At 41.7% G+C, this 9,741-nt stretch overlaps 1 protein-coding gene across 1 annotated transcript; it reads right to left on the bottom strand.

Moving 5' to 3' along the window:
* Positions 1–972: 972 nt before the first annotated feature.
* Positions 973–2,236, bottom strand: CCER1 (coiled-coil glutamate rich protein 1). Its single transcript, XM_019742155.2, has one exon. The coding sequence runs from the start codon at positions 2,220–2,222 to the stop codon at positions 1,038–1,040; it is 1,185 nt and encodes a 394-aa protein (XP_019597714.2). The 5' UTR covers positions 2,223–2,236; the 3' UTR covers positions 973–1,037.
* Positions 2,237–9,741: the final 7,505 nt, after the last annotated feature.

Genomic DNA, 9,741 nt, shown 5'->3' with positions numbered 1-9,741 from the left:
AAGACATGTATTATTACTTCCTAAAAATGTCTGAATAACAGCTATCATTTTGAATGATTTATTTTCCACACATAATTGTTTGGACATTAGAAATAAACTCATGTAGGCTTGTACATAACACATCTTCATTTTATTCTCCTTTATAAGACAAAAAATCTGTGAAAGAAATAAGGTATTCCACCCCCAAAAGGTCAACAATCTTAAAAATCAATTCTGCACAAACTATTTTTATGGTTCCTGTGAACTTATGACAAAGAATGTATCTTGGGATGAGGCTTCAAAATCTAAGCCACATTCCATAGCTAGCAGTTACCTTGGATTTTAACTAGATGTGCAAGTTGACTTCTGACCATGGGGAATCCTCTCCATGCATGGATTTATGGATTGTTGAGGCCATGGCAGATAAACAGTTCCACAGAAGCAACTTCATGCTCTTCTGAGGAAGATCGATCGCACTGTGGAACAAGGAATATAAATGAGCGATGCCACAAGAGACTGCAGGTGGCGTTACCAAAATACAGGCCTCGAAAATGAACTCTGAAGGTGGAAAGTCTACAAGGAAAATAAAATTTAAAACACCTATTTGGGTTATCATGCTAAAAGCACTAATAGACATTCAGCAGACATGGCACTTGCTTCTTATGCATGTAACAGTGCAAATAGCTATTGATTCCGAGCTCATAAAGTACATAAATTGTATAAATTTGTTATAAAAAAAAGTTTTCAGTATTGCCAGAATTTTAAAAACTGGTGTGTAGAGGGGAAATACCAAATGAAAATATTCAAACTGTAGTAATAAAAATAGTTTGGCCTTTAATAATTTCCAATTAAATTAGATTTGAAAGCTCCCCTGTCCCATAGTCATACACAAACACACCAATTTTTAAACATTTTATAATGGCCAAAGAAGGGGTTTACATGGATGTTAATTAATGGAACTCACTTTTTAATTCGTTTTTTTTTTTTTTTTAATAAGCTGTTAATCCAGTTTAGCCTCAAATCAGTTCCATCCCATTCCTCAATCCTTTTCCTGATGTCTAAAAGTTAATGTCCATAAGGAGAGCTTCCTGTGGCACTTCAGGAATTATCTGACTGGGGCTAAAAAAAGAACAGTTCATAAAGTTCTCTCCCTCTTCTTCAGCCTCCACTAGGAATGATAAAGGTATTTGCAGAGGCAAATCATTCTCTTCCTCTCTCTGCTCATCCTCCTCCAGCCCCTCCTCTCCCACTTCTATTTCCTCCTCTCCTTCCTCTTCCTCTTCCTCCTCCCCAGAGCCAGACTCCTCCACTTCCTCTTCCTCCTGGGCCTCTGCCTCTTCGTGTTCCTCCTCGCTCTCCTCATCCTTCCCATCACACTCCTCTTGCTCAGACTCATCATTTTTCTCCTTTTCCTCCACCAGCTGTTGGGAGGGAGACTGGTTTTCCGCCTCGGGGACAGGACTGAAGCTGAGAAAGGAGCTCTGCACACAGCTAAACAAAAATTCCGGAAGCTCGGCGTCTTCCTCCCCACCGACGGGCTGCGCGTCATTTCCGGAGGAGGAGCCCGCCGGGGAGGCGGGGCCGCTTGCCTGGGCCTGCTGTGCCCGCAGCGCCTCCTGCTGGCGCTCCAGCTTCTTTTGCTGCCGCATGTCCTCGTAGACCTGGTTCATGATGAACTGGGTGGTGTTGTGCGGCGCACGCATGCCGGGCGCCCGCCACCCATACAGGTTGACCGGCCGCAGCAGCGTGCTCAGATCCACGGGCGGGTTTTTGGGGAAGGAACGGCGAGGGTGGCGGCGCAGGCCGCGGCCCCTGCGGCCCCAGCGCTTCTTCCTGCCAGAGGGTCTCGTCCAGCCAGGGTTCCAAGGCTCTTGCCAGCAGGAGCAGCAGCAAAGGCACAGCGGATGCATGCCACACACTCGGATGGCTTGCATCCGGCCGGGGTGCTTCCAGCATCCCGCCCGAGGAGGGCGCCAGGGCCCTCCCCAGCGCCGCCGGTTAGAGTGCACGGCCCTATAGGGACTTCGGGGTGGTTGGAACCATGGGCCCTGGCCGTGCTGTTGCTTCTGCTGTTTCCTCGGGGGCTCAAACGCAGCGTTGGGGCCATAGCGGGGCCGCCGCTTGTAAGTCGGAGCGCCCCTGCGCCTTCGGTGGCTGGAAGACCAGGTGCGAAACGGGGCAGAGGATGACCAGCCGCCTCCCAGGTTAAGAGGGTCTTCCCTTTTGTTGAGGGTCTGGGTCATAGTTCACGGAGCTTCGAGAGGTCTAAATGGAAGCGTCCCAGAGGCTGTCTTCAAATTTGGCCAGATCCCACGGTCTAAAGAGCCTCGTCACCCTGTGTCTCTCCTCGAAGCGCCACGTGCCTGTCGCTGAGATCCCGCCTTTCCTCACCAGGGGGACCCCTTTTCTCCGCTCGTTACTAACTCGCTTTTCTGTCGTAAATCTCGCTGGGGTTGTCTCGCCCAAATTAGCTGGCTGGGACTGGGGCTGGTTAAAGATGGTGGGGGAGGAAGATGTTGATGGGCTACACGAAGCGAGAGCCGCACCCGGGTCCCACAGGCACCCGCCTCGGAGGAGGCTCGGGCTGGGGATGGGGGAGGCCCGGGTTGCGCGTTATCTTGCTGCTCGGTCTCAACCCAAGTGCTTCACGGTCGCCGTCCTGGTGGGACTGTGGGGCGCAGACAGGCAGCCTTTAAATACCGGACGGAGCCCCCGCGTGCCCACTGCGTCCTTGGTTGCCTTGGGTGACAGCCAATTGGGGTCGATGGCTTTCTCTGTGCGTGGAGGTGGGGGTTCCAGCTGGAACGACGTGCCCTGTGAACATTCGCGGGGGCTTATGACGCAGATTTTAAGAGAGGCAAAGCGAGGCTAGGCTGTGTTTGTGTTGCCCCAGTCTGTTGGCTTGAGGCTGTGTATTTGAACCCTTTGTACCACCTCCAGGCTTAGGGGTACAGAAGATGGCCCTTCAGCTAAAGTCATTGGTTGGGGTTGGGGGGGAGGGGAGGTGCGAGAATTGAAAAAGATATCCTACACCTTTGCGGATGGCGGTGGGGAGGCATAAGAATAAAGAGAAAGCTATTCCAGTAGGAAAACTGGGCCACAGTCCTTACCTTATGGCCAGTGCCTACTTTTCTAACTCCTGGGAGCTGCAGTTTGTGCTACCTGAAACAAGACCACAAACATTTATTGTGTTGCTTATTGTGTGCAGATGGACCCATGGCACATGATCGTCATGCCTACCCTGTGAGGTAGGCATTATTGCCACTCTCACAGATAAGGGAATTGTGAGGTTGATTTGCCTAAGGTCGTGGGACTAATGTCCTTCAGGGCTAGTAGTTAAGCCTGGCTTAAATACTTAAGGACATCGCTGCCCTGTACTACACACGCACCTTAAATAGAACTCTTGTAATGAGCAAATGGAATAGGTCTGAGAAAGCACTTTGCTAATTGTGATAGACCATGAAAATCTCAGTTGATTAAGCCAACATTACCAGGATGTATATACCATGGGTATATTATCATTATACATTTATCATTATACGTTTACCCGTAGAATGCACAACACCAAGAGTGCACACTAATGTAACTATGGGTTTTGTGTGATAATGACGTGTCAATGTAGGTAATCAACTGTAACAAATGTACCACTCTGGCGGGGGATGTTTATAATGGGGGAGGCTATGTATCAGTGAGGGAAGGGAAGTTACAGGAAGTGTCTGTACCTTCTGCTCAATTTTGCTGTGAACCTAAAATTACTCTAAAAAATAAAGGCTATTAAAAAATAGACATGCTTCAAGTTCAGTTCACCAATTATTAACCTCCAGTTTCTTTTTTTTTTTTTTTTTTTTATTGGAGTTATGTTTTTTTTGTGTGTGTGTTTTTTTTTTTATTTAATTAGTTTCAGGTGCACAAGACAAAGCAAAACTTAGACATTTATCATTTATATCCCTCACACTGTGTGAACCCCCCTCCCCCCATCCACTATCCCTCTGTACGTTCCCAAAACCTCTCACCTTCCCTTATCCCCACCCCCGCCCCCCTCTAGCAACCCTCTGTTTTTCCTCCATGTTTCCAAAACTGTTTCTGATTAGTTCATTCACTTATTCTTTTCTTTAGATTCCGCATATAAGTGAGATCATATGGTATTTGTCTTTCTCTTTCTGACTTATTTCACTTAACATAATGTTCTCTAGGTCCATCCATGTTGTTGCAAATGGTAAGATTTCTTTCTTCTTTATGGCTGCGTAATACTCCATTGTATAAATGTACCACAGTTTCTTAATCCAGTCATCTACTGATGGGCATTTCGGTTGTTTCCAGGTCTTGGCTATTGTATATAGTGCTGCAATAAACATAGGAGTGCATAAAGATTTTTGAATTGGAGTTTTGGATTTCTCCGGATAGATACCTAGGAGTGGGATTGCTGGATCATAAGGTAGTTCCATTTTCAGATTTTTGAGATATCTCCAAACTGTTTTCCATAGTGGCTGCACCAATCTGCATTCCCACCAACAGTGCACCAGCGTTCCCTTTTCTCCGCATCCACGCCAGCACTTGTTGTTTGTTGATTTATTGATGATAGCCATCCTGACTGGGGTGAGGTGGTATCTCATTGTGGTTTTTATTTGCATTTCTCTAATGGTTAGTGAGGTTGAACATTTCTTCATATGTCTGTTTGCCATCTGTGTGTCCTTTTTAGAAAAATGTCTCTTCATGTCCTCTGCCCATTTTTAATTGGGTTGTTTGTTTTTTGGAGTTGAGTTGAGTGAGTTTTTATAAATTTGTGATATTAACCCCTTATCAGATATATCATTGGCAAATATCTTTTCCCAATCAGTAGGATCCCTTTTTGTTTTATTGATGGTTTCCTTTGCTGTGAAAAAGCTTTTTAGTTTGATGTAATCCCACATGTTTATTTTTCCTCTTACTTCCCTGAGGATATATCAGTAAAAATCTTACTCCGGGTAATGTCTGTGAAGTTTCTTCCTATATTTTCTTCTAGGAATTTTATGGTTTCAGATCTTACATTTAAATCTTTAAGCCATTTTGAATTTATTTTTGTATGTGGTGTAAGGAGGTGATCCAGCTTCATCTTTTTGCATGTGTCTGTCCAAGTTTCCCAGCACCATTTATTGAATAGACTGTCTTTACCCCACCGTACATTCTTGCTTCCATTGTCATAGATTAAGTGGCCATATAGGCATGGATTTATTTCTGGACTCTCTATTCTGTTCCATTGATCTATGGGTCTGTTTTTATGCCAGTACCATGCTGTTTTGATTACTGTAGCCTTGTAGTATAATTTGAAGTCAGGTATTGTTATACCTCCCACTTTGTTCTTATTTCTCAAGATTGTTGAAGATATCCGGGGTCTTTTGTTATCCCATATAAATTTTAGGATTATATGTTCTATTTCTGTGAAAAATGTCGTTGGTAGTTTGATAGGAATTGCGTTGAATATATATATTGCCTTAGGCAGTATGGACATTTTAACTATATTAATTCTTCCTATCCATGAACATGGTATGTGTTTCCATCTATTTGTATCTTCTTTCATTTCTTTCTTCAGTGTCTTATAATTTTCTGAGTACAGATCTTTTACTTCTTTGGTTAAATTTATTCCCAGGTATTTTATAGTCTTTGGAGCAATTGTAAATGGAATTGCTTTTTAATTTCTCCTTCTGATGTTTTATTATTGGTATATACAAATGCAACTGATTTCTGAATATTAATTTTGTATCCTGCTACTTTACTAAATTCATCTATCAGCTCTAATAGTTTCTTGGTGGAGTCTTTAGGGTTCTCTAAATATAGTATCATATCATCTGCATATAATGACAGTTTTACTTCCTCCTTACCGATTTGGATGCCTTTTATTTCTTTTTCTTGTCTGATTGCTGTGGCTAGAACTTCCAGCACTATGTTGAATAGAAGTGGAGAAAGTGGGCAGCCTTGCCTTGTTCCTGATTTTAAGGGAATGGTTTTAGTTTTTCCCCATTGAGTATGATGTTAGCTGTGGGTCTATCATATATGGCCTTTATTATGTTGAGATATGATCCCTCTATTCCCACTTTCTTAAGGGTTTTTATCATGAATGGCTGCTGAATTTTATCAAATGCTTTTGTCAATTGATATGATCATATGATTTTTATTTTTCATTTTGTTAATGTGGTGTATCACATTAATTGATTTACGGATGTTGAACCACCCTTGCATACCAGGGATGAATCCCACTTGATCATGGTGTATAATCTTTTTAATATATTGCTGAATTCTGTTTGCTAGTATTTTGTTGAGGATTTTTGCATCTATGTTCATTAGCGATATCGGCCTGTAGTTTTCTTTTTTTGTGGTGTCTTTGTCTGATTTTGGGATCAGGGTGATAGTGGCTTCGTAAAAAGTGTTTGGGAGTCTTCCTCCTCTGGATTTTTGGAAGAGTTTGAGGAGAATAGGTGACAATTCTTTTTGGAACGCTCTGTAAAATTCACCTGTAAAGCCATCTGGTCCAGGGCTTTTGTTTGTTGGGAGATTGTTGATTACTGATTCAATTTCCTTGGTGGTAATCAGTCTATTCAGGTTTTCTGTCTCCTCTTGAGTTAGCCTTGGGAGGTTGTATGCATCTAGGAAATTGTCCATTTCTTCCAGGTTGTCAAATTTGTTGGCATACAGTTGCTCATAGTAATTTCTTAGGATTTTTTTGTATCTCTGCGGTGTCTGTTGTCACTTCTCCTCTTTCATTACTGATTTTATTAATTTGGGTCCTCTCTCTCTTTTTTTAATGAGTCTGGCTAAAGGTTTGTCAATTTTGTTTATCTTCTCTAAGAACCAACTCTTGGATTCATTGATCTTTTGTATTGTTTTTCTGGTTTCTATTTCATTTATTTCCGCTCTGATCTTTATTATCTCCTTCCTTGTACTCCCTTTGGGCTTATTTTGTTGTTCTTTTTCCAGATCCCTTAAGTGTGAAGATAAACTGTTGATTAGTGATGTTTCTTGTTTCTTTAGGTAGGCCTGCAGTGCTATGAACTTCCCTCTTAGGACTGCTGCATCCCATAGATTTTGGGTCGTTGTATTTTCATTTTCGTTTGTCTCGAGATATCTTTTGATTTCTTCCTTGATCTCCTGTTTGACCCATTCATTGTTTAGTAACATATTATTCAGCCTCCATGAATTTGTGTGTCTTCCAGTCTTTTTCCTGTAGTTCATTTCTAATTTCATAGCACTGTGGTCAGAGAAGACAATTGGTATGATTTCAATTTTCTTAAATTTATCCAGACTTGCTTTGTGGCCTAACATATGGTCTATCTTGGAGAATGTTCCATGTGCGCTTGAGAAGAACGTGTATTCTGCAGCATTGGGGTGGAATGCTCTGAAAATATCGGTTAAATCCAAGTGGTCCAATGTGTCATTTAAGGCTGTTGTTTCCGTATTGATTTTCTGTCTGGAAGACCTGTCCCTTGTTGTCAGAGGTGTGTTGAAGTCCCCTACTATGATAGTGTTACTGTTGATCTCCATCTTTATGTCAGTCAATATCTGTTTTATATATTTAGGTGCTCCTATGTTGGGTGCATAGATGTTTACTAGGGTTATATCCTCTTGTCGAATTGATCCCTTTATTATTATATAGTGTCCATCTTTGTCTTTTAATATTTTCTTCATTTTAAAGTCTATTTTGTCAGAGATAAGTATTGCAACTCCAGCTTTTTCTCATTTCCATTTGCATGGAATATCTTACTCCAACCCTTCACTTTTAGCCTGTGTGTGTCTTTTGATCTGAGGTGAGTCTCTTGTATACAGCATATACAAGGGTCTTGCTTTCTTATCCATTCAGCCACCCTATGTCTCTTGATTGGAGCATTTAAACCATTTACATTTAAAGTGATTATTGATAAGTACATAGTTATTGCCATTTTTAAATTTGTGGATAAATTGTTTTCGTCTTTCTTCTATTTACAGAAGTCCTTTTAGTATTTCTTGCAATGCTGGCTTGGTGGTAATGAATTCCTTTAGCTTATTCTTTTCTGGGAAGCTCTTTATCTCCCGTCAATTTTAAATGATAGCCTTGCTGGATAAAGCAACCTAGGTTGTAGGCCTTTGTTTTCCATCACTTTGAGTATCTCCTGCCACTCCCTCCTGGCCTTCAATGTTTCTGCAGAAAAGTCATTTGATAGTCTTATGGGAGTTCCCTTGTATGTAACCCTCTGTCTTTCTCTTGCTGCTTTTAGGATTCTCTCTTTGTCTTTAATCTTTGCCATTTTAGCTATAATGTGTCTTGGAGTGGACCTGTTTGGGTTTATCCTGGTTGGAACTCTCTGCACTTCCTGGACTTGTATGTTGGTTTCCTTCATCAGGTTAGGGAAATTTTCAGACATTATTACTTCAAATATGTTCTCAATCCCTTGTTTCTTCTCTTCACCTTCTGGTATTCCTATGATGTGCATGTTGTTGCGCTTGATGTTATCCATAGGTCTCTTAAACCATCTTCATTGTTTTTTATTCTTTTTCTTTCTGTTGTTCTGTTTGGGTGATCTCTGCTAACTTGTCTTCTAAGTCGCTGATTCGATCCTCTGCTTCATCTAACCTGCTGTTAATTCCTTCAAGTGAGTTCTTTATTTCGGTAACTGTGTTCTTTAGTTCTAACTGGTTGTTCGTTATGATTTCTACATCCTTCTTGATGTCCTCTCTAAGTTCCTTAAACATTCTTATCATCAGTATTCTGAACTCTGTCTCTGACAGTTTGGTTACCTCTGCTTCATTTAGTTCCATTTCTGAAGGTTTCTTCTGTTCTTTTATTTGGGATATGTTTCTTTGTTTCCTCATTCTGGCTGACTCTCTGTGTTTGCTTGATGTATTAGGTAGATGCCCTGGAGTTCTTAGTTCTTGCTGGATTAGTATATAATAAATGTCCTTTATATTTGACTTGCACTGTTCTTCTCCGTGTGCTCTAAAAGTGACTCTTGTGTTGTGTATATTGTCCTGTTAAAGAAGATCCTTAATTGCTTTTCTTGTGAGTAGGTGGAGTTAACTCCTAGGCTGACTAGTTGTGAGACTTGGCTTTGCCCACGGGTATTCTGCTGCGTGAGGATTGACCGCTTAGATGTGGTTTGCCCTTTGGCCTCTATGTGCCTGTAAAGAATCCCCTCTGAGTGTGTCACTTGTAGGTCAAACCCGGTAGTACTCTGGCTTGGTCTGGAGTTGGCCGCTGGGTATGTTGAATCTTGTGCCTCTTAAGCTGGGCACTGGTAGGGCAATTACAGAACAAAGCAAATCACCAAGCACAACAATAACAACAAGGAAAAAGTCAAATACATTCACATGTAAAAAAACAATCGACAACCCCCACTCGACACAGGCAAAGATGTCAGAAATATAAAGACAAATCAAAACAGAACAAAAGCCAGTTGTGGCTTAAGCCCACCAAGTAATCTCCAGGTTGTTCTCTGCTATAGCACAGAGTCCCCACTGACACAGGCAAAGATGTCAAAAATATAAAGACAAATCAAAACAGAACAAAACAAACAAACAAACAAACAAAAAACAAACAAACAAACAAACAAAAACCACAGCACCAGTTGTGGCTTAAGCCCACCAAGTAATCTCCAGGTTGTTCTCTGCTATAGCATAGAGTCCCCACTCGACACAGGCAAAGATGTCAAAAATATAAAGACAAATCAACACAGAACAAAAACAAACAAACAAAAAACAAACAAAAAACAAACAAACAAACAAAAAACACAGCGCCAGTTGTGGCTTAAGCCCACC

Source organism: Rhinolophus sinicus, linkage group LG02 (assembly GCF_036562045.2).
Source record: "Rhinolophus sinicus isolate RSC01 linkage group LG02, ASM3656204v1, whole genome shotgun sequence".
Classification (NCBI taxonomy): domain Eukaryota; kingdom Metazoa; phylum Chordata; class Mammalia; order Chiroptera; family Rhinolophidae; genus Rhinolophus; species Rhinolophus sinicus.
The sequence above is the reverse complement of the archived record's forward strand: the minus strand, read 5'-3'. Positions and strand labels throughout refer to the sequence as shown.